General features: G+C 34.6%; 1 protein-coding gene across 1 annotated transcript in view; it reads left to right on the forward strand.

Annotated features, from left to right (window-relative positions):
- The first annotated feature begins 986 nt into the window (after positions 1-986).
- The window catches only part of LOC150108630 (transcriptional regulator protein Pur-beta-like), a 343,857-nt gene continuing 318,447 nt past the window's right edge, over positions 987-26,396 (forward strand). The window contains exon 1 of the mRNA XM_090390893.1: positions 987-1,041. Coding sequence (XP_090247019.1) covers positions 999-1,041 — 43 coding nt within the window. The 5' untranslated portion in view covers positions 987-998. The remainder of the gene's footprint in view (positions 1,042-26,396) is intronic.

Below are 26,396 nucleotides of genomic sequence, written 5' to 3' on the forward strand. Positions count from 1 at the left end.
GAGATGGAGAAATAAGAAAAATGTGTTCAACATCGGTAGAGTCCATGCCTAAGCGAATTACTGAACTTATTAAGAACGGAGGAGAACATATAAATTAGGTAAAGTTGGAGTTTAATTTTTTATAATTATTTTCTTGTGAAATTAAATTTTTTCTTTAAAATGTGAGATTAATTTGTTCTCTACTTTATATTATGTCTGAAATAGTGTTTAAAGTGAACTCTAACAAGTATGTTGTGTCTGATATAGTGTCAGTTCTATATTATTATTTTTATTTATTTTTTCAGCTGTGAGGTTAAAAACTCAGGCTTTCTTGGGAAAACCCTTAATATCTGTCCTGGAGATTGACTTGACAACCAGCTGAAGGAAGCCCCCTTAAAAAAAAATTCCTGTAGAGATAAATGAAACATTACATTCGAAGTTTTTATCTCGTGTGAAAGCTATGTGCACGTTATTTATGGGACACACTTTGTCATCTTTTCTTTTACTATCACTTCTCCTTGAACTCATTAAGCTTATGGGTTTCAGTATACAGCACTCACCACTTCCATTGCAACTCATTCCAATCGAACTAGATTATGTTCTTGTTCTCTTGCTCTAACTGCAGGTTTACAAATTTTTAGATAATCCACTTGTTTTCTTCGTTCTTGTCATGTATTGAAACATTTCATTTGTATCGATCCTATAAAATCTCTTTAGTAACTTGTAGCTTTTTATCACATGCCTTCTTTTCTGCTTATCAACCAATTTCTGTTACACATAACTTTTCAATCTGTCCTCATTTTATCATTTCCATGCTGGTAGCTGTCATATAAATTATTTGTTGTGTGTCTGGATTCGGGTTGGAGTCTGCCATTTCAAGCATATTACTCTCTAACATCTTAATTTGTGAAGAAATAGCGTACTGAGAAATATTTTATCGTTTCCTTATTGGTTAAAATATGATACTCAGTAGTTGTTATTGGGAACGAGGTTAGAGATAGCTTTCGTGGAAGGCCACCATGTCGGATCGTGAGAGTGGGGATGATCAGCATCCTGCGCAAAGTATGTACGGTTTGTTGTTCATTTTGTTCAAGGAAATCATTTATATATTATGAATAAGTTTAGCATCGCCTTATATCATCTGTAGTGTACGCTAAACATAAATATATCTTATGCAGTTTTCTTCGCACCTCATACTTAAGCCTAGTTTACTCTTAAACATGGCGTGTTTGTTTTTTGATATCCGTCGCCTCGAACATTTCATTATCTTGTTCAAGGTTTTTCTGCATGTTCTGAAACATTTTGATAAGCCAAAATGTAGACTTGTTAAAATCGGAAGTGTGCTATTTAAGTTAAAGTGGTTTACGAAATAAATTTCACGGCAAAGTAATATTCATTTAGTTTGCTCATTTCTCTCATCCCTTACTCTTTCAGCGTGTATACATGCGGTTTATGGTCCTTTTAATTTTTTGTGGTGTTAATTATTAGATTTTAATCTGCGAATATTTTTCAGTCGATAGTGAACCTGACTTAACCATTAAAGTTATTTGTGGATTTCGGTTGTTCTGCTCTAATATATCGATTGAATTGTGCATTATGATTGTTACTAATCATATAGTATTTTTGATATATTATATATATAATAAAACGCATAATCGGAAACTAAGAAGTTGCATAGTTATTTTAATCGCATTTTTGTAGTATGATTTAATTGAATATTTATATTTATATAACAAAGTTCTTGTAATTCCTTTGACTGCTGCTAAAATGCATTGTGAGACTGATGTGCAAAGCATTTAATCGTTGCACTTGTGATTTGTTTCCTTTTTCTACCTGCCTGCTTTTATTACAAATTATTTTATTTATAAACCGCCCTTTTAAATCTTATCTTCCGCTTTATTTGTGCCGGTTGGCTTGACTTTATATTAAATATGAAATTTTGTAACTTTCATTAGATAATTTGATAGCTTCTAATTATAATTTTTATTTGTTTTATATATATATCTGTTCCTTACTTGTCTTGAGGAAGCTGCATCCGGCAGAACTGGTCAACTTAGTTGTATATATGAGCAGTTATTAAACACATGAGTTTAAAACTTTGGTGCATTGTATTTATCCAATATATAATTAATCACGAGTCGCATGTTAGTTTTTTGAATAGTATATATACATGCTGTTACTGCAAATTTAGGTGTAAAGAAGAGCAATCGTGATGTGGTCTTGTCTCAAGCATATACCAGTCCTTCCTGTCAATAATTATTTTTGTGTGAGTGATTGAGTGGGTAACATGCGAAATAAATTGGTATGATGTATTTAGTATTCTAGACATGTTTTAATATTTTCAGATGAAGTGATTGGGAAACCAAAAACATTGGGTGGATTAACACAAAATTTTTGGCAGTTGATGCCATATCTGAAGGGTTTGGTAATTCAAGTTTATTATTATTGTTTATAAAAATTTAAATAACACAGGATATGTGAAAATTTTGTTAATACTTATATGGAATGAACATATTTTATTTTCCTCCTTTTTTTTTTTTTTTTTTGCTAAATGTTGAAAGAAATTTTGCAATATTTCCTCCCCTCCCCATTTAAGTGTTAACATGATTTTGACATACTCTGTGTATTGTTTTTTTTTTTTCATTTTTATTTGTCCTGGTGAAGATGAAAAATATCTCTCACTCCCCTAATTCGGCCAATATTTTAAAGTTTAGATTACGTATGTTACTGATATTGAAGAAAGTATGTGCACATGTGAAATTCTAGTCCTACACTTTGTAAACACTCAAAACAATGTGAAATTTATACATTACCCCCCCCCCCCCCTCCCTACAAGAAAAAAATTGAATTTTATTGTTTTCATTTCAAGTGCAATTTTTGTACATATTTTGACACACATGATTGTACAAACTGTATAAGCCGTTTTTTATAGGGACATATTTTTCAAGAGCATAAATTGATATCTAAAGATTTTTGTGTTACATTTTCTTGTAGAATTTTAAAATCTTCAATGACAAATCATATTAAAAAAAAAAAATTTCCCAAAAAGTTTTGCCGCATGTTATTTTTGTTTCATGTGCATGTTTATAAACCTAAATTGTGAATAATGTTTTTTCAATATTTGACATAGATTTCTATGTCATGGGTTGCTGGCATTCAGCTTGGTAATGTCATGGGTTAATGACATTACAATGCTGCATGTGGGATTCCAGGTTGCTATATTGTTTTTGTCATCTGTGTGGAAGGAGAGTAACAGTGCGGTTACCAACTTGCAGAGGTATCTCAGCTCAGGAACCAGTAAACATTAATATGGTAAAAAGATGAAACTGAAAACTGTGATGCTAAATATTTGATGGTAATCAAGACTTAACACTTTTCTGACACCAGGAAATGAGTGTTACACTAGATGCTAGCAGCTTTAAATGACACGTACTGAAAAATGTGAATCATGACCTTTCATTATGTGTAGTGCTCTATGGTTCACTGAATGTTGCTTTCGCTATAACTAATAAGATTTGGATACTTACTGAATTAAAACAAGTTAGTCTGCGTACATCACTTAGAAATACATAAATGTTTTTTTTTTTTATTTTTTAAACTTCAGAGATATGACATTCTAAAAGGAGGAAAAATTTAAGTAGGCAGTAGTACTAGTGCACCTGTCATATGTTATGCTGTTTTATGTTCTAGTTGATGACTGGACAAGGGCATGTGGTCATATGCTAAACTCTATAGTTATACCTCTTTAATGTGTATGAGAATGGTGGAAAGGTAGCTAATAAAAAGAATAGATATTTTGAATAGATATATTGGAGAATTTCTCCATGCACAGACTTAAATTTTAGGCATGCAAAAGATTGCTTATTTTGCCACCCCCTCCACAGTTCAAAAAATAATTTCAGAATGGTTGCGTTTATCTCAGTTTCTTTTATAATGTGTCAGGTAGTTGAAATGTGGTATACATATTTATTTGTTTCATAAGATTCAAGTAATGTTTGGACCTAGTGACAAGCATATTGCTGGATACATGCTCTTGACAACAAAACCAGGTACTCTGCTGTGTGATATGCAGATAGATCCTGTTGTTCCAATAGAAACATCGAATTATATTGTATTTGTCTTAGTAAGTTAAACAAAATTATTTGATTATACACAAGTTAAAAAAAATTGTGTTCTTTATCAATGAACAGTAACTGTTTTGATATCATACGCAAGTACTATATGTATGTTTTCTTAAAAACACTTGAAAAATTTTGATAAATTTGGTTTCGTGATGTGGAAAATATAAATGTTAGGTTCAATTTTGGTTCAGAATGCATGGATTTGATTTGCATATTTTTATATGCATTGAAGTTTGTGTAATGCTTCATGCTGTAAAAGAAAAAAAAATAGCATATGCACACTCTTGATTGTACTTTTTCACTTAAAGAAGAATGTGAATGTCAGCAAGCACCTCACTTGCCTTGTACCTTCTAATGGTTGTTGAAATAACTATGTATTATGCCAGTTAATACATAAATAGATGTCACCAAAAGCAAACAGTAAATACAGATTAGCTATCTCCTAAATTACAAACGTGCTCCTCTTTTTCATAATTACTTCCTTGTGGCTATTTACATAGAACATCAGTGTGTGTGCCTTCTCTTTTCTCAGCTTCACTCATGTCACTCAAGTACCATTAGTAATGCATTTTCTGAAGTATGATTAACAATCACCCTATATTGTTACCTATACATTATATGATAAACATTTACATCACTCTCATTTAATCCACATAACATGCTGCTTTCCATTCTAATCACACCACGAAGGTTTCTTTTTTATTTGTTTGTTTGTTATATTCTGTTGAAGACTATCCAAAGACAATCGTATAACAGATGTGACTGTGAAGATCAGACTAATTGTCACTTTATGCCCCCCCCCCCCCCAAAAAAAAAGGATAATGACATCTTGTCAAGGATGCTGAAATCCGTATTGCACAGACAATTGTATCAGAAGATGCATAATGTAATTAGTTTTCATCAAATTTTTAGAAAAAGATTTTAAAATATGGAGGCACATTTTTAAAACCCTTTGCTTGGTTGAGGTAGTTTAGTTCAAACACATGCAGTACTGTTAGATTCAAACTCATCAAGTCTCAACAATTTTAGAAAGTAAATGGAAATATACATTCTTACAAATGCTTTGAATATATTTTTAAAGTTGAAATTTGTTGAGAGTATACCAAATAAGAACCCAACTCTTTGCAGGAAGTGTTTATATTTAGTTATTTGAAATATTTGTATATTCATAGCTAATTTTCACATTACATCTGTTCAAATTTACATCCAGAAAGGAATAAAATTTCTAAAATATTTTAAAGGGACACAATATATAAAAGTTCTGGTATCTGAATCCACAACTGAAGGTTGTAGATTCAGATTCTTTGTGGCATGAATATTAATGAAAGAAATAAATGAATTTGAAGGTAGTTAGAAAAGAAAAAAAGCACCAATTTGGTCTCTAGAGCTGGATTCCTGTATTATATCTGAACCTAGTGTACTAAATGTGCTGTCAGTTTCCAGCCTCCCTTTTTTTTAAAAAATTTTTTTTTTCCATTTCTGTTAAATGTATAATTCATTACCTGAAATTTTTAGATGGGGAAGTATACCTTTAGGTAACAATAATGTCATCCAAAGAAATCATATTTAAGTAGAAAACTAGATTTTATTTGCTGCAGTACTCCATTGCTGCAAATAAGGCCTTTAGGCCTGTGTGCACACCATATTATATTCTGTTCCCTGATTATGGCAATTTTTGCCAAAATATTAGAAGTATTAATTAAATTTTAGTTAATATTAATATACATTGTAATTTCCTTAAAAAATAGTTGTTGTATTTAAATATTAATAAAATCATATTTGATATTAACTCTGTTAGGTTTTTATTTTTACATTATATATGCGGATACATTGTTCTGTGAATCTCATTTCATTTAGTGTGTATGTGATATGATATGAAATGTGTTGTGGGTTGGAGCCAGAAAAGTTTGAAAAATGTTGCCATAATACACAACACTTTTCCTTTTGACGTGTGTATTATGTGCTTATTGAAAGGGTCACTACCCAGTCTGGTTTCGACCTATATTGAGGTTTCATTGAATCTAATCAGATTCAATCTAAACAGCAGTAAGATCAGTAACACTTCTTATCATGAGAATGGTGGGTTTCCTTTTATCTCAAAAGAAATGGTAAAAACTATGTTCTAGGTAGTTTTTCACTTGGTTATAAAGTAGATTCTTGTTTTAATATTTTTCCTAAATGTAAGCAGAAAAATATTCTCCACACTTTCATTCATCATAAGCTAGAACTTTGTAGACAAAATTTGATCATAGCAATGATCATTTTCCATATATAGGTAATAAAATGGTGTATCACCATATTAAAATACTGTGGATTAGAGATAGTAGTAGATAGTTTTTATGCTTGGTTACAAAGTAGATTATAATAGACATGAAGTTATTGTTTTAATCCTGATGAGACCTCACTAATATTCTTATTATTCAGTCTGGGTAATGACTTCTCGTAATGCATAACAGTATAAAGGTCCAAAAGAATTGCTGTGCATTACTGGATATTGTGGCAGCCTTCACATACGATAGCCTAAATGTGAAAATACGTCACATGCAAATTTTCATTTCCTCACATGTAGATAAAAGATTAAAACAAAAAATTATTCTAGTTTTTACTGTTTCCTTTAAGGATGAGAAATGATCTTAACGTCACGATTATTCAGATGTGATTGGAAATATTCTTCTTATTACTGTTTGGGTCTGACTGTTCTTTATAATTTAATTTTTATTGATGCTTTAAAATATTCTTCAAATAACTAACATTAAAGTTTTATTTTTGTAGTTTTCTTAATACATTTTTTTTTTAATACATATAACTGTCCTCTCCTCAAACTTTGGTCTTCCTCACCTTTGAAAGTAATAAACCAACTAAGTCAGGGAATACACACACACACAGCCAGCAGACATAATACAGTGTTACTGCCTTAGACAGAATCCTGAACGTCAGTACTTACATTGCTGGATTTTGTCATTAAAATCTGAAAACCGATGGTGTAACTTTCAACAAAGGCACTTTGAAAATGAAGATAGAATTATGGACTGAAGTTAAAATGTTTAATAAACTGGATGCAACTTTTCTTAATAAGTTGTGTTTTGGACTGTCCTAAAGGACACAAGTGTAATTTACCTTGATATTACATTGGATGTTCTAAAAAAAGTTTAGAGTACTTCGCATATTTCATTATAAACTAAATCGTACTCCTGTTATAATAAGGTTATGTTTATGCTAGAAGTATGATCCCTTATATGTTTTCTCAGTTTGAGCAAACCTATTATCAGTAATAATGAATCTCAAGTGTTTTTTTTAGTTAAGTATTATTAAATAATTTAGGTCTGCAGTTTTTCATATAGTTGCTTCACTGACTTTTGTATTTTCATGTCTTCATATGACCAACTAATCACACATTTAGTATTAAATAACATTATTTGACATGACAATCTGTAACAGGCATATAATTCATGTGATATTCTGCTCGATTTTTTTTTAATGTTGATTACTTTTTTTTTTTTTTTTTTTAGCCTAGAGAAAAAGTTAAAAGCAAGTAATCCCTTCATATTATTTTGATTATATATATTGAATATGTCGGAAAGGCTTGTGTTAGCAGTACATGTTAATTTAGTTTCACAGTATTGATTACAACACAGAATAATAAGAAAATAATATTAACTTATTAGTTGATATTTTGTTGGTATTATATCCAGCATCTTCTGAGCACAAGAATAGGTTGTAATAATACACAAAAACAGTGATTTGGTATAATAGCAGGAGTAGTTTAAAAAAAAAAAAAAAGACTGTTCTTGTGTTCTGTAGATGGATATAATACCATCGAAATATCAGCTAATAAGGTAATAAATTTTAATTATTTTCTTATCATTCCGTGTTGTAATCAATACCATGAAAATAAATTAACATATACATATATATTAAAGAAAAACAACTGAAGAGTGAAACAAGCATTTTACAGATGTTTTATTTTTACATTTTATAAGTTTTTTTTTTATTATTATTAAGACTCTGATCAGACCACACTTAGACTATTGTTCTCAGATCTGGTCCCCAGGATTTGAAGGGGGATAAATTAACTGTGGAAAGGGTACAAAGGCAGATAACAAAGATGGTGTCGGGACTGTACAATGTTAATTATGAGGATCGGCTGAGAGAGTGTGGACTGTAGAGTTTGGTGGATAGAAGAAGGAGGGATGATATTGAGACTTTTAAACTGTTGAGAGGTGGTTACAGGGTTGACACTGGGGAGTTCTTTTGCTTGGTTGAACAGCAGGAAGGAGTCATGACAAGGGGTCATCCCTGGAAGTTACAAAAGGAAACTGTGAGAAAGAAGGTGAGAAGTGGTTTCTTTGCATGGAGGGTGGTTGAACCTTGGAATGCATTGCCTGATGGAGTGGTGAGAGCAAGAATGGTCAATGCATTTAAGGAGTGGTATGATAGACTTTGTGTTTCTTAGAAAGGACCTCCCACGAAGAGTCTTTTAACTCCATGGAGGCCTGAATAATAATAATAATTATTATTATTTTACTAACATTATTATTCATTTAGTTTTTGGTATTGAGACCACATATTTCTTATAGGGTCATTTAAGGGGGAAAGCCAAATTACTGGGTGGAGACCATCACATCACCTTTCAGGAAGCCACTTTCATGTGGTGCACCCTATTAGTAGGTATCAACTAGGTACTGAATGAACAAGGATGGGCTGGCAATTTGGGACTTAGCCAACCAAATTGTACTCTCTAATGGCTTAAACCCCAAATGCACATGATGGTACAATATGATGAGAATTTTACACCATTAATCCTACAGAAATTGAATCAATTCATCTTTGTTCTTTGAGATGGAAAACATTTCCTGAGAGCTCACTCCAAAAATGTCCTTTAGGATTTAAGTCTGGTGATGGGGATGATGTTTGTCTTGTTGACTTGCAATGCTGACATAACCTTAGAGACCGTTTCTCAAAACCATGGCAGACAGGACCTTACTATCATGTTCTGTAAATGACTGGGTGATCACATTTGCTCAATTAATGGAAGCATTATCCTGTTGAAATGTGGCTGGCTGCATAGGAAAGTGTGTCAACATGGGATGAAGATGATCACTTATGATTGAAAAAACATGTAGCATCCACTTTGCCTTTCCACACAACAGTGAAACCATGCCATGAGAATGCACCCAGACCATTATAGAGACATCAAAACCTTTTTACAGTTGGAAACAAGCAATTTGGCTTGTAAGCCAGTGCTTGTTTCTAACTTGGCTGATGCTGCACACTTGCAGTAAAAAGTGTGAACGTGAATTCATCGTTGACTAATGCTGCACACTTGCAGTAAAAAAGTGTGAATGTGAATTCATCAGATCATATCACATCTTTCCACTATTGTGTGATCCACTGCCTACAATCTTTGCATCATTGGATGCAATGATGTGCATTGATGGGAGTGATCGAAGGCTTGTAAGACAACCTGACTGTGATATCCAACTCTGTGTAGTTCCTCTGTAGTTTCTGGTGTAGAGTTTTGTTGAAATGGGTTTCTCATGACTGGTGTTGAATTTTTCATCACAATTGCTACAGGGCACTAATACTCATACGTCCCTCTCTTGCAGTAAGCACTTTTGTCCACTATTGCATTTCAGTGATGAAGTTTGTCTTGTCGACTTGCAATGCTGACATAACCTTAGAGACTGTTCCTCAACTAACATTGTCAATTTCAGCTGTTCTGGTCACAGATGCACCTGCCAGCCTGGCTCCAACAATCGCTCCCATTTCAAAGTCATTGAGGTCCTCTCTGGATTCCATTCTAACATGCAATAAATGCAGCAGGCCTCCCTCCATTTACCTTTATACACACATCCCTAGGAATGTTGGGAGTACATTTGCATATCAACTGCATCGTAGATGCTGCATTGCCACTACTGATAGCCTGACGAGCTCAGTGTTTCCATTTTTTTTTTTTTTTTGTCCTTTACCTCTATATGTATATATATTTTAGTGCCTTGCAACATCAGAGTCATGAAATTTATGAGTGATTATCATGGGTATCATTTTCTGGTTTTGTTTACTACTGCTGACAGGGCTGAAAACAACATACCAATCATAGAACATTCAAAGAATTTTACAACCTCACATAGTATGGTGATGTTACCATGAGTAGAACATAGATGATTTGAATATAAAAAACAAAAAATATACACATATACAGGCAAACCCTGACTTATCCAAATTATTTTGAAAGGTCCATGGAAAAAATTCATGTTATAGATATTTTATTAAATGCACTTATATTACTCATGCCAACTAACAGCATTCTTCTGCAAAGCAGATTTCCCACACATTGCACACCTGTGCCTTTCTCAGTATCACTGTTTACTACTTAACATAGACATCTGTGTATTTGTTTTCATGTATGCTTGTGTTCTGGTAGAGTACAGTCATGACTGAAACAAGTGAACCCATGTATAAACAGACCGAAATTGATGTAGATATGAAAGTAATAAAGAAATGTGAAGGGTTTTGAGGATAAAGCAGTTGGAGAAAATGGACCATAAGGTATGACACTTCTCAAGTCCAAAGAAAAAGATGGTTTAGTCTATTATTGTGAGATTTATGAAGAGAAGAAAAAGCCACTGTTCAGCCATCTCTTTATAATTTCACAAGTAAGGTCAAATGGCCAAACTAAGCATTTTTTTAAAAAATTTTCTCAGACAGTTTTTACTGTCATGTTAGTCTGCATTAATAATTATGTACGGAAATGTACAGGTAACCCTCGTATAATGCGGATGTTAGGTTCCACAGAAATGTCGCATTATGCGAGACTCAGATCACATAGAAAAAGTAGGGTTATGTTCCAAAATCGTTTTTTTTTTTTTTTTTAATTATATAAACAACAATGACATATCCAACAAAAAATATTTTTATTTAATTCAGGTAATTCATGTAAGTTTAGAAAACATATAAACTGAGACAAAATACATAGTGTAAACTTAAAAATACAAATTGTACATAAACTTTATTGCCCATAACGCATAAATGTTTTAGGCAAAATAAAATAAAGTGCATTATTTAATCGTAATCACTGTCTTCAAAACGAACATTTCTTAGATGTTCTTTATTTACAAGTGGCCGGACGTTGTCATCACTTGAAATCTCTTGGACGTCATTTATATAATTCTCATTGCATACTTCGGCTGTTTTAGTTATTAAGAAGTCAGCAATAAGCCCTTACTTACCACTATGCTGCAATTTTTTATTAAGTTCATAATATGGAGCTAAACAAATATCTAATTGTCTCGTGAATTTTCCAGAGCTCTCCATTAAGGGATCATTATCCGTAAAATAACTTCCTAACTTTCTTGCCAAGTCCAATCCTTCTGCTAATTTCTTTTAACTGAATTCTTTAACGGATTCATCAGAATCTTCGGCAGAACTTCCATTTGGTTCGACGTCATCTATTAATTGTACCGGTTCCTCCTAATTTAAATCTATTTCCCCATCAATTAAATTCACTAATTTCGTTTTCAATGATGTTGCAAAAACCCTCTATGTGGCCATTGAACATGCATGCTAAAAGGGTATTTCCCCTAATATGAATTCGCTACTTATAACTACATGTGCGATATGGGCAGACGCAAATTTAACGAAGATAAAATTTGATTTTTTAAGTCACGCGGTGAAAAATATATGAAAAGATAAAGGGTTACTACAATTTGTAGACCGTGTTTTTATCGAAACCGCGATATATAAGTACTGAGTTGAACAAGGGTTTCTACAATTTGTAGACCGTATAACGAAACTGCGTTATACGAGGGTTACCTATAATTTGTGTGTGTAATCTCTGAGTGAAGGCAATAGAAATAGCCTTTAAAATATGCTAATGTACTGCACTACACATTGTAAACACATAAGCAAAATGATGTGATTAACAGGTGGAGCTGGTTAAATCTGACTCACTTAAAAATCCTTGTTATATATTGTTACTCAGAAATAAGTTCTGTCTATATATAGATTTTTTTTACATTCTGCACTATATATACATACACATAAAAAATTAACAGTTTAGTCGTGAATATGGAGAATTTTGAAAAATTGTATTTTTTTTTAGCTATTTTGAGTGTTTGGCATTAACATCCTGCAAGCGAGACCTTACCATTCTAGGATAAAATATCACAATTTTTTGGAATGAGTGTATGCAACGTCCAGAAAAAAGTAAGAGCTAAATTAATTAGCTTTTCTTGAATGATCTGAGGCGAAGATATAAAGCTGTTCCTAAGAGTAATTCTTGAAAGAAGAGGAAGAAAAGGTGGCTCATTCTGTTTGAATAATGGTGTTGACCAGTTGTTGCATATGTTTGGCAGATAATAGTGATTAGCGATGCCATTTCATTTTATGTAGTAAAAATTAACATTTCTGAATGGAAGCATACGAAATGTTTCTAGGAAAGGGTAGTAGGTTGGAGCAGTTAGGGGAAGGAGGGGAGGATGAGGTCATGATGAAACTACTTTTATCTAGAAAGTTTTTTTTTTTGGTTGGTTATAATTTATATTAAACCAAGAAATGATCTTATTGTTTAATCCTTTATTCAAGTGTAAACAAACAAAATCTGTATGTGATGTATCTTCACGATTAGACTTATTGTATTTAAAGACTTCACATTAATTTCCTTAGTACCGCATAGTTCAAAGCACTCATTTTTTCAGACATCTCTAATGCTATGCATCATGGTAGGGCCATTACCCAGACCAATTTCTGCATTAATTCAACCCTAGTATTTCTTTCTGGGTCTGGCTCACACTGATTGGACAACAACAAAGCATCAAAACCGGTCTGGGTAGTGGCCATTTCCATAATGCATAGTACTATAGATGTACAAAAAGGATGTGTGCCTTGCATTAAGGCAATTAATGTAAAGTTATTAGCCTTTATATGCAAGTAGTCTAGTTGTGAAGATACACTGCATGAAAAGAAATCAACAGACATTTCTTCAGTGGGCATGTGCATTGTGTCATGTAACAAGATCTGCTGGTCATAGCTGAATAATTGATAAATTATTAATAGACAGATTTAGGCTTCTATGCCTAATTATCAATATTGGCAAGAATTGAAGAAATAAAGATTCTGTTCTTATTATAAAATGACAATCTCATCATCACTTAACAAATAGCAGTTGGCTGCTTGGTTCTGTAGCTGGTATAAATTGGAGGAATATGATGCTCCCAAGTCAGTGCAACTGTGTCTGAGTGAAATGGCTGTGAGAAGAGAACTGACAGAGTTTGAAAGATGGCATGTTGCGGGCCTATCTATTTAGCAAAGTTGACCATCCCAGGCCAACAATCAGTGATACCTTACTGAGATGAAAGCGCCACCCACAGTGAATGACCCACTACACTGACCGAATGTGACTGTAGGATGCTACAAAGAATAATAGGCAAAAACTGCCATTCATTGGCCAACACGTTGAATACCGAGTTCTGGACACAGACCTTAGCACGAATCTGCACAAATGCATTCAGAACTGAGGCTTACAACATAGATTTCCATGGTAAGACTGCAATAAGCAAGACCCACATTACCCAAATCAACATGCAGCGACGTCTTCAGTGTTGCCAAGAGCATGTTCAGTGGGACGTGGAATCATCTTGCAAAGACTGGATCAAAGATAATTGTCTTATGAGTGTACTTGGAAAAGTGACTCAGGCTCCACATGAAGTGCTACCTACTTTCTTATTTTCGTAAATTTTATTATTTTTCTTTCCTGTTGTTTATTATTTTAACGGTATAATAGAACACAGAAACTAAGTAAATAATTAATTTATTAACTTGATGCTGATATTTCGCTGGTATTATAACCAGCATCTTCAGAGCACAAAAACACTGTTTGTCACAATACGCAAGACTAAAACAACATGGTGTACTTAAACAAAATTGTAGCAGCAACACAAAGACTAGAGTCCTGATTTTGCCGCCCTCTATCTGGAAAAAAAACAAAAAAAAAACGCTATCATATATTACTAGAGTCCTAGAAAAGTGCTAGTTTTTTCTTAATATGACTGTCTCCCAGATCTTCGGCAAGTTAATACAGCCATATTTGTTGAGATTTGGAGTGTGTTTTAGGGCTTCTGTCGCCTCTAAGAACAATCTCTCTGATTTATATGGGTTTCTGTGTAGTACTTTTGTGTTTTTCCAGTTGATCCCGTGTGCAGGGGTATCCAGAGCATGGTCTGCTAGGCCCGACTTCCCATAATGATATTTCCGGACGTATCGTTTATGTTCGCTGATGCGGATATTCACAGTTCTTCCTGTTTGACCGTAGTAGGCTTGATTGCATGAGCAGGGTACTTGGTAGACTCCTGGATGTGATAAAGGAGGAATGCTGTCCTTGGGTGAGCGGATGAGGGTGGCTAATTTGCTACATGGTCTGAATGTAGTGCGTAGTTTATGTTTATTGAGAATTCTTGAGATCTTTTCTGATGTACCTTTAATGTAAGGAATGGTGACTGTTTTGTTGTAGTTCTCTGTGGTGGATGGTGGGAGGGGTTTCTTAGGAGTGTTTAGTATTTTGTTTATTTTTTGTGGATTGTAGCCGTTGGCCAAGAAGGTGTGGCGTAAGTGAGTCAGTTCAGCAGTGAGAGCCTTGTCATTTGAACAGATTGCTCTCGCTCTATGGATTAGCGTTTTTAATATGCCATATTGTTGAGAAGGATGATGGTGTGATTGTTTGTGTAAGTATCTGCCTGTATGTGTGGGTTTTCTGAAAACCGAAAATGATAAGGAACCACCTGGGAGACGTGTGATGAGTGTATCCAGGAAGGGCAGACAGTTGTTGGCTTCCAGTTCCATAGTAAAGTGGATTTTTGGATGTTGGCTATTTAAATATGCTAAGAATGTTTTCAATGTCTCAGGGCCATGTGGCCAAATAGCAAGCACATCAACATAGCGTAGCCAAAGTGTTGGTTTGAGAGTGGCTGTATTGATTGCTTGTTTTTCCAGGTGTTCTATGTAAAAGTTGGCTAGGGGGGGAGAAAGGGGGGAGCCCATGGCTGTCCCATCAATTTGTTTGTATATTTTCCCTTTCCATGTGAAATATCCTGCATGTATTGTGAATTTGAATAGTTCAAATATATCAGGGGGGAAGTGTGACTTCAGTAGATTGAGGGTTTCTATTAGTGGTACATTTGTGAATAGTGAAGTGATGTCAAAGCTTACTATTAAGTCTGAGCTTTTTAGGGTGAGGTGTTGTAAGATGCTTTTTAGGTGTGCTGAATTTTTGATAAAGGAGGGAGAATTGTTAGTGAGAGTGGCTAGTAGCTTCGCTAAATGTCTAGCCAGTTTGTATGTGGGACTATTTATACTGTCCACAATTGGGCGTAGGGGTGTGCCTGGTTTGTGAATTTTTGGTGATCCATAGATCCTCGGTGTTTTAACATGGAAGGGTTTGAGTTTGTTAACTGTGTCTTTGGGCCAGGAAGTGACTTAATCAGCATCATGAAATATCAGCATCAAGTTAATAAATTATTTACTTAGTTTCTGTGTTCTATTATACCGTTAAAATAATAAACAACATGTTCGACGAACACATAAGTCTGTCCACATTTTTCTTTCCTGTTCAATTATTTTTAATGTATAATTTATATAAATTCAACATTCATTATGAACAATAAACGAAAGCAAACACAAACTGAGTTGTGAATTGTGTTGTGGCATACATTTTAAACCCCCATCGAAAGGAAAGGATATTTTTGTATAATTATGTGTAATGTATATTGATAATTAGAGGATGTATTAGTTTGTTTTGTCAATATAGCATTTTTATTAACATTACTTATAACAATATTGATAGAAATTAATCTGATAGCTTGGGTGAGTAAACTTTTTTTATGGCTAGTAGACTTAAGTTGTATTTCTGGAGCCCTGCCATTTTGTTGTGTTATATAGGACAGATGAGGGTTGAGGGAGATACATATCCAAACATTTCAAAGACATGAAGCAAAAAAGTAAACCCAAATCAGGATAGGCACATACAATGGAAACCAAACATCAAATGTGGCAGCGAACTGAAATGGTCCACATAGATTACTGTTTCTACTTGAGAGCATTCAGAGAGTCAGCAGAAATGATAAAACATCCACAAGGAACAAGGCATAATATTACACAAAGTATGGTCCTCTCTCATAAAACATCTAATGCAAGTGGAAACCTGTGCATGCAACACAATGTCATCAAGTGGTCAATGTAGCCATTTTTGAAGCAGAAATAAGTCACTCAGTTCATAGGAGGCCAACTCATCCTGGATAATACTTGTATGCCACATTGCATGACCATGTGGTTCATGATATAGAACCCTAAAAGATAGAGCGTAGCACAAGTGTGAATTTCATTGTTAGTCTCTTTTTTCAGATATTTACTTTATGACCATTACCTTTTTGTAGCTTAAATTTTTAATTTAGTCACTATATCTCCTGATGATGTAAAAGTTATTTCACAAAACTAGTTGTCTGAATAAATATTTTTACTATTAGTTGTTTTATGTAGTTTAATACTGGCATTACAATTTCATCATGTCCTCATACCATAGATGCTTTCATAATGATAAAAAGTTAGTGCTCTTACCAAGTTTAGAGCACTATGCTTTGATCTTAGTTTTTACTGTTGTTGGTGAGAAGGTGTTGGGAGTGTACCTCTGAGAGAGAGAGTCACCACTTAACTAATTGCCTTCTTCTGAACAGCAGCATTGAGAATTTTTGGATGCTGTTGGTGTACTAGCTTTGACCCTTTCTAATTCATGAAAGTGTTCTAAGGTTTAGCTGCATTTGGTATTTGTATTGGACTAACAACTCTACATAAGTATGGTGTCTTGAACAGAAAAGGGGATATTTTGACAGCCATTTTTGAGTAGCATCAAGAAATTTTTAGTGGTTGGCATTGGCATATCCCCCCCCCCCCAAAAAAAAAAGAAGAAAAAAAAAACGGAAGAAAGGTAATTTAAGCTTTTAGGTGCCTTTTTGTATTTGTATAGTGTTATCTCTGCAGATGGAAATTGGTGTTTCAAGCAAAAACGTGAATTTTGTTTTGGATGATGACTGGGTTATGGATGTTATGTTTCTATCAGGAAAGGTAAGAGGTGCAAGTCAACCTAGAAGAGAAGTCTGATCTTGTTAGAAGGTATGAGCATTATCAAAGATAAAAAGTTGAAGTTAAATTTTTTTTCAATAAAGAGGACTTTTTTTTGTTGGTACTGACTTTAATGAGGTCAGTATCTAGTGCAGTGTGAATGAAATTCACACTGCACTAGATACTGGTAGTGTTTAAGGCATTGATTATGGAAGATCTTGAAATTTAAAATGTACCATTATTGACAAAACTGGAACATGATTTAAGTTTAGTTAGGCAGTGCCATTAGTTTAAGTACACAAAAGAGCAGTACTGAAACAATACTGAAGAAATATGAAGAATATAAACCATGGAGGTTGTTGAAGAAGCTTAGGAATGGAGGAAAGAGTGCTGTAAAAGGAATTAGAGATGATAAAGGTGAAATGAAAACAGGAGAAAAAGATATCCTTGAAGTATGGAGTAATTACTTTGAAAAACTGCTAAATGAAACAAGCAGTGATGACAGCACAGTGATAAAAAACACTGACCAGGCATGCAGTCAGGAATACATATCCATACTTGAAGTAGAAAAAGCCATCAAAGGCTTGAAATGTGGAAAGGCAGCAGGAGTAGATGATATTCGACCAGAAATGTTGAAGTATGGTGGTATAAGAGTCTTACAGTGGCTGCACTGCATAGTTCAGAAAGCCTGGACAGAGGGACGAATTCCCGATGATTGGAGTAGAGCTCTCATAGTACCCATATATAAAAAGGGAAATAAAACTGAATGTGAGAATTACAGAGGTATTTCCCTACTGAGTGTTCCTGGCAAGATCTATGCAAGTATACTTGAGAAACGGTTGAGAAGAATTGTGGAAGAAAAGCTTGGTGAAGAACAAGCTGGATTCAGGCCAAATAGAGGCTGTCAGGATCAGATCTTCACTTTACGACAAATAGTCGAGAAAGCATGGGAATATAACAAAGATCTGTATTTAAGTTTTGTCGATTTGGAAAAGGCATATGACAAGGTGCCAAGAGAGAAGCTATTCAATACGCTGCAGTTATATGGTGTCAATGGGACATTATATCAAGCAATACTTAGTCTTTATTTGAGTTGTAAGTCAGCAGTTAGAATTGAAGGAAGTACAGGAAGATGGTTTAATGTTAAATCTGGTGTGAGACAAGGATGTACATTATCCCCTCTGTTATTCATTATCTATATGGATCACATTATGAAGGAATGTGGTATTAAACCTGATATCAAAATTGGAGATGTTAATGTCAGCTCTTTGCTTTATGCGGATGATGTTATACTTCTAAATAAATCCGCTACAAGTCTGCAAGATTCTCTGACTAAATTGAATAGCTGTTGTAATAGATATGGTATGAAGGTCAGCAATAAAAAGACAAAGACAATGAAAATAGGCAGAATCATTGAAAATGTCAACTGTGTTGTGAATGGAGAACCTGTGGAACAAGTAAAACATTTCAACTACTTAGGCACAATTTTTACTGAAGATGGTAAACTAAATATAGAAATAGACAACAGAATCAGCAAAGCTAGTATCGTGGGAAGTCAATTGAATAAATTCATATGGAATAAGAAAGAAATTAGTCGGAACACTAAATTAGCTGTATACAAGACTGTGTTCAAACCAATTTTAACTTATGGATCTGAGAGCTGGGTCAGAAGTAAAACATTTGACCAAAGACTAGAGACCGCAGATATGAGAGTCCTGAGAAAGATTAGAGGCGTGAACAGATGGCATCAATGGCAATATCATATTAAAAATGAGGATATTAGGAAAGAACTTGACATTGTCAGCATCCAGGAATGCGTTAGCAGAGCTAATCTCAGATGGTATGGTCACTTAAATAGAATGGGAGAGGAAAGATTAGCAAAACAAGTGTTCTCTGCCAGGTTGGCAGGAAAACAACCCAGAGGAAGACCAAGATATAGGTGGATTGATACGGTACAAAGTGCCTTAGACGATAGAAATATAAGATCTGATAATGTTGGAGTCTTGACGAGTAACAGACTGATTTGGAGGAAAATTGTAGATAGGAAGTTAGTAATGATGTAATTTTTTCATGTAGTACTGTCATATCCTGTACACCCCTTGAGGGTACATGGCAGGAATTTGATGATGATGATGATGATGATAAACCATGTCATAGAGAGTAAAGTAGCCACCCATTTTATAAAGGATAGCAGGTAGTCCATAAAATAGCCATTTGTCGATACTTCTTTTTCTGATCAAATGCTGGAAATAAGTGACCACACAAGTCTCCAAATCTTTTCATAGCTAGATCTGCTGTGAATTGAAAGTGGCAGAATCCATATTAGTGGTAACTGATTAATTGCAGATCTTTGGGTGGAAATAGGTTGGGATCAGAAAACCTAAGGTGAATCCACTCTCAAAAGATTGCAAATTGTGCATTAGCTAAGGATTAGATGGTGTTGAAAACCCTGCTCTTGGAGACCAGACATGGAATTTTACAAGTTCTCTTGAAAAATGATTTACCTTAGGTGTCACATAAACAGCAGTGGTCTAATATCAGACAATCAAATCCAGCTTATATAATTTGTCCAAAAAAAGGAAACTGTAGATATTCTTCTTGAGTTTTTTCTGGCGGTACGCAGTACTGGCACCTTTTTTCTTAAGTTTTTAAAAATTTCAGATTTAGTGACAGCAAAATGTATTATAAATATTCCGGCAGATGGTACTGTGTTCACGAGTTGAATTTTCAGTTTTGATTACTCGTAAGTTGGTACCCTGCTTTCCTGTTTCATAGGTTGGTAAGCAACCAGAAACAGGAAGTTGTGTTCACTTCCGATTGCTTCCAATATCAGTTTATCAGTTCTATATTCACTCTGCAACAGGCAGGTGTTCACATGAATTTTGAATTAATCTAAGTTAAATCAGTGCAATCCTTGTTCAAAATGAGTAAAATAAGTAGTTACTTGATGCCAATGAGTAAAAAAAGTAAGGCTGAAGAAGCAGAAATTGCTTTAAGAGTTTCATGGACAAACTATGTTTGTCCATGAAATCTTGCACTTATCATGCTTCACCTAAGAATGATAGGGAACTACAGGAATGCGTAGCGACTCTAGAACTTCAACTTCTTTAAATTGGCAGAATTTTAAGCACTCGCTGGGTTGCATCTAGCTTTTACACCGTTTCTGCAGTTTGGCAAGAATTTGAATCCCTCATCCATCACTTTCTGGAGGGAAATGACGACAGCAGAAGAAGCAAAACAGATTGCTTTCTTTCTGAGGGCCTTTTAAGAAAAATAACGTCATGCAAGTTTGTTCTTAATTTGGGCCTTACGTGTGATGCTCTCCAAGAACTTAGTGAACTAAGTCTAGATTTACAAGAGAGAAATTATAAATATTCCAGTAGATGGTACTGTGTTCACGAATTGAACTTGATCCATGACTTATTTTTCACGGTATTAACAACACAAACACTTTTATCAACAAAGATGTTTTATTAACACTAATATTTCGCTGATTTTCAACTCAGCATCATCAGAGCACAACACACATGTAAACGCAACAGTGAGTGAGTGAAACAATATAATTACAAAAGATATAAAGTCCTATTTTTGGCGCCCTCTAACGAAAATAAAAAAAAAAAAACAGCAGTTATCCAGGAGTTTTTCTTAGGATAATCGTCTCCCAAATTTTTGGCAAATTAATGCAACCATATTTGTTAAGGTTGGGAGAATTCTTCAAAGCCATTGCTGACTCAAAAAATAATCTTTCAGATCTATAACGACTCCTAAATAGCAAATTCGTTTTCCTCCATCTAATCCTGTGTGAAGGAGTGTCCAAAGCGTGGTCTGCCAGTCCCGACTTGCCATAGTAATAGTAGCGAATGTATCTTTCATGTTCTTCCAGGCGGATGTTCACTGATCTTCCTGTTTGCCCATAATAGGCCAAGTCACAGTCACATGGAACTTCATACACTCCTGGGTGTGCTAAAGGGTGAAGTTTATCCTTTGGCGAGCGGATCAGAGTTGCCAGTTTGACATGAGGTTTGAAGGTAGTTCGAAGGCCATGTTTCAACAATACTTTGGCTATCTTTTCCGATGTACCTCTGATATAGGGAATAGAAATGGTCATGTTGTATTCTTGTGTATTAGGGGAGGGCAGAGTAATGGGCCTATGTAGTATTTTATCTATTTTGTAGGGATTGTAGCCGTTGGCTAAGAATGTATGGCGCAGGTACTGGAGTTCAGTGGTCAGAGCTGTATCGTTAGAACAAATGGCTCTGGCTCTGTGAGTAAGTGTTTTTAAAATGCCGTACTGTTGGACTGGATGATGATGTGATTGTTTATGTAGGTATCTTCCTGTGTGTGTAGGCTTTCTGTAAATAGAAAAAGGTAGTGATCCATCTGAAAGGATGGATCACTTTCTTGACACATTAGTCACCGGCCTTTCAGATGGATCACTATCTTTTTCTATTTACAGAAAGCCTACACACACACACAGGAAGATACCTACATAAACAATCACATCATCATCCAGTCCAACAGTACGGCATTTTAAAAACACTTACACACAGAGCCAGAGCCATTTGTTCTAACGATACAGCTCTGACCACTGAACTCCAGTACCTGCGCCATACATTCTTAGCCAACGGCTACAATCCCTACAAAATAGATAAAATACTACATAGGCCCATTACTCTGCCCTCTCCTAATACACAAGAATACAACATGACCATTTCTATTCCCTATATCAGAGGTACATCGGAAAAGATAGCCAAAGTATTGTTGAAACATGGCCTTCGCACCACCTTCAAACCTCATGTCAAGCTGGCAACTCTGATCCGCTTGCCAAAGGATAAACTTCACCCTTTAGCACACCCAGGAGTGTATGAAGTTCCATGTGACTGTGACTTGGCCTATTATGGGCAAACAGGAAGATCAGTGAACATCCGCCTGGAAGAACATGAAAGATACATTCGCTACTATTACTATGGCAAGTCGGGACTGGCAGACCACGCTTTGGACACTCCTTCACACAGGATTAGATGGAGGAAAACGAATTTGCTATTTAGGAGTCGTTATAGATCTGAAAGATGAAGAATTCTCCCAACCTTAACAAATATGGTTGCATTAATTTGCCAAAAATTTGGGAGACGGTTATCCTAAGAAAAACTCCTGGATAACTGCTGTTTTTTTTTTTTTTTTTTTTTTTTTTTTTTTTTTTTTTTTTCCCGTTAGAGGGCACCAAAAATAGGACTTTAGATCTTTTGTCTTTTGCAATTATATTGTTTCACTCACTCACTGTCGTGTTTACATGTGTGTTGTGCTCTGATGATGCTGAGTTGAAAATCAGCGAAATATTAGCGTTAATAAAACATCTTTGTTGATAAAAGTGTTTGTGGTGTTGTTAATACCGTGAAAAATAAGTCATGAATAACCATCAACGCCTAAGCTTATCTGTTAGAATTGAACTCGATATTGACTTGTACAAAGCAGACAGAAAGATAAAGAATACAGTTCAACATTTTGAAGAATTGAAAATCCTGGTCCGTACTACAGTATTTCTCTTTGAAGTCAGAAGAGCACCAAGTTCAAAGGGATTGAGCTCCTCAAAAATGAAAGACAGTCCTGCAATAAGTTCATCTGCTTTCTATAAAAGTCTGAAAGAAGCTGTTGGAAAGCGTCTGCTTGAAGGAGATGATGATTTGCCTGGATGTGCTAAGATTTTAGTTTCCAAGTATTGGCCAGAAAATCCTGGGAAGCATCTGACATTTGGTGAAGCTGAAACGAGAACGTTAGCACGCAAATTTCGCTTAAATGAAAGAGAAGCAGTTTGTGGTTTTCGTGAATATCTTCAAGAAAATAAAGTCCCGGACATACTACTTCCTGTAAAGCACACTTTGGATACAATTGCAATATCTTCCAGTGATGAGAAAGGGGTTTCTCTCAGATGAATCTTATAGTAACTTCATCTAGGTCATCTCTGCTTGTACGGACCACTTCGGCACTGATGTTCATCAGGATAGTAGGACCTCCTCTCATTCAGTTCAACCCTAGCAAATATGTGGACTCATGACTGCTCTGAGATCGTCATTCTGCAGTTGATATCAAAAGCAAGAAGCAATCTAGAGATGACGAGGGTATATCGGAGGATATGTTAAAAGTGTGGAAGTTGCTGTAATAACATCTTCATGGTGAGTACTGGCACCTTTTTTTCCAGAAAAAAAGCACTGATACTATTACTTGTGACAAGTAGGACTAAACCTTATAAGCCTAAAGCTTTGGGAACTGATGTTCAAGTTATCACATTCTGGATGTACACTTCAATTAAGTTGCAATCTATCGAATCATCTGCCTACATCTTTTCATTGGTTATGTCTGTTAGTAATGAAAAAGAAAATATCCTTGTTAAAATGCTAAATTTGTCTTATTCAAGATGAAAAATCCCACTCACCCTGACAAACTTTTGCGATATGTCTAAATAGGAGACATGACCAAGTGGTTAAAGTATCTGTCCCACAACTAACGGTTTGGGAGTTTGAATCCCACTATGGGCATGGATGTTTGTAATTGGTAAGTGGGAGATGAAAGCAGATCTGAAGTTGCCTGAAATAAGTTCCGTGTTTGGTCTCTAGAACAGGGTTTCTGGATTTTAAACAATAAATAAAAATACAAAAAATTATAAAATTAATAAAAAAAATCATAACTTACTCATTATACTAATGGACTGTCGGCTTATAACCATTTGTGAGTGGGAATCACATAAAAAGTTCTTTGAGATAGCCACAGGTGATGTTACTTGGTAGGTTGAATCTTGTTGTAAATCTGATTAAATTATACTTGATGTAAAATTATATTGTTTAATCCTTCATCCAAGTGTAAGCATACAAAGTTTGCATATGAAGTATCTTCACAACTTGTATATAGAGACTTATGATTTCACATATTACCTTCATATCCCATAATGCAAGCACATTTCAAACATGCATAAAACTATGCATTAAGGGAGAGTGAGTTGACTAGCAGCCCATTCCATTTATTCACCACTCTTCAAGTGAAAACTATCTTCACAGCCTTACAAACTACAATCTTACTAATTTCTTAGCCTCTTGTCCTGCTCCATCTGGCTAATGTTGAAGCATTTCCCCTTTATCTGTCTTATATAATCATTTAAGAAACTTAAATATTTCTTTTTTAAGTTAAGGGATATTACATCTCATATTGTTTATAATATGAAATGTAATAGTTAAATATTTATACTTATAATTAGTTAAATATTTCTATTATATCTTCTCTTTTTTTGCTTATCAAGCAACTTTTGCAACCCATAAATCCTCAGCCTATCCTCATATGGAGCATTAGACAGGTTACTTGCCTCTTTGATCCTCTCCATTACATCTCCAAAAAAACCCAGGTGACCAGACCTAAGCACAGTTATCCAGAAGCTAGACCTTACAAAAAGGAATGATAACTTCCTTATCTCTGCTTGTTAGTGTGTTCTTCAATAACTAAATAATACTATTAGCAAGCAGCCTTAGCAGTATTTCCTTTAAACTTCAACTCTCTATCTACTACTACCTCCAGATCCCTAGCTTCATAAATTTCCTGGAGTACAGTTCTATCAGTGTAGTACACAGCTCATAATATGTTTATCCCAAAATGCATAAATTCCACATTAAGCCAATGCCCATGCTGACAGTTTATTTAACAATAGATTTAAATCCTCCTAAGCTTTGCACATACATAGCCTTGATTAACTATTCCTACTTAGTTAGCAAAGCTAACACACTCTAGGCGTATGCTGTAGTGAAGTCTAGTTGGACTGCAGCAACCCTAGATATATTCATCAGCTAACAGGCATTACACTGTATGAAATATCTAGGAGTGATATGCAGAAGCTGAGATGTGTATGTATTGTTTCAGAACAGCCATGCCTTTGTGGTACTAAATACCACTAGGTGGTAGGGTAGATAAGTTTTATCACTCATTACAATACCTCCATTTTGTTGATAATTCCTTCTTATGGAAGTGCTTTTTGATAACATATTAAATTTGTCTTATTGAAGAAACTCTGACCTAAGTACTAATTGATAGAAATAGAATGAATTATAAGCAGCAACAAAGTTTGTTGTGGAGAACTTGTCCACCCAACAAAAAGCTTCAGCAGAAGCAACTGCTTTAGAAGTATTGAATAATAAAGAGAAAGAAAGGTATTCCAAAAAAAACTGTTTTCCTTGATATGATCTCCGGCCTGATCATATTCTGCTTGATATGATTGCAGGCCTGGTTGGCCAAGTGGTTAGTGTATCTGCTCTCCAGCCAAAAGGCTGCGTGTTCGAATCCTGCCATGGGCATTGGATGTTTATGATTGCCTGTGAAAATAATGGTAGATGGCGCTGGTGTAGATGATGAAATTTGTGGTTGGTGGAGAAGGAGATTTGTAGAGCAGGTGCCCTCTCTCGATGAGTCTTTAGACTCCCTGGGGGTGTTATGTAATAATAATAATCTCTGAAGTATAATTTGAAACATTTGTTTATAAAACTAGACTATTGAATGACACAAATGTACAATGGCTATATCAACAAAGAATTAGCCAATATCTAGATAAAATAAAACAAAATGAAGAAATAGAAATAGAATGGCTTAATATAAAAACGATACTAAATGCAGCAGCAAATGAAAGCTTAGGAAAGACTAAAAAATTCAATAAAAGGAAAAAAACTGAAGATCTGGGATGATACAATCAAAGAAATAATCAAAAAGAAAAAAGAAGCCTATCACAAATGGTTAAGCAGTAAAATATTAGAAGATGAAATAGAATATAAAAGAATAAGAGCCATAGCTAAAAGAGAAGTCAGAAAAAGACATAGAGAATCATGGAACAAATTTGTTTCTAATTTAGAACATGATTTATATAAAATAAGACCCAATGTATATAAGATTTTGAAACACTTAAATGCAGATACCAAAGAAAACATAAAATTAAACACTGAATTGAAATTAGAAGAATTTCTAAATTACTACACAGAATTGTGGACAGACAAATATTTTAAAAAAGACAACTGGCAAACAATTAACAAATGAAAAGGAAATAACTAAAGAAGAATTAGAAATCAGTCTGAAAGAAACAAGAAACGGAAAATCACCTGGAGAAGATAAGCTAGGTTAGAACTATATAAATACGCAGGAACAAGATTCAAAGAAAGACTTTTT

This window comes from Typopeltis vanoorti, chromosome 3 (genome assembly GCF_054136105.1).
Source record: "Typopeltis vanoorti isolate ZY-2024b chromosome 3, IOZ_Tvanoo_1.0, whole genome shotgun sequence".
In the NCBI taxonomy this organism is placed as follows: domain Eukaryota; kingdom Metazoa; phylum Arthropoda; class Arachnida; order Uropygi; family Thelyphonidae; genus Typopeltis; species Typopeltis vanoorti.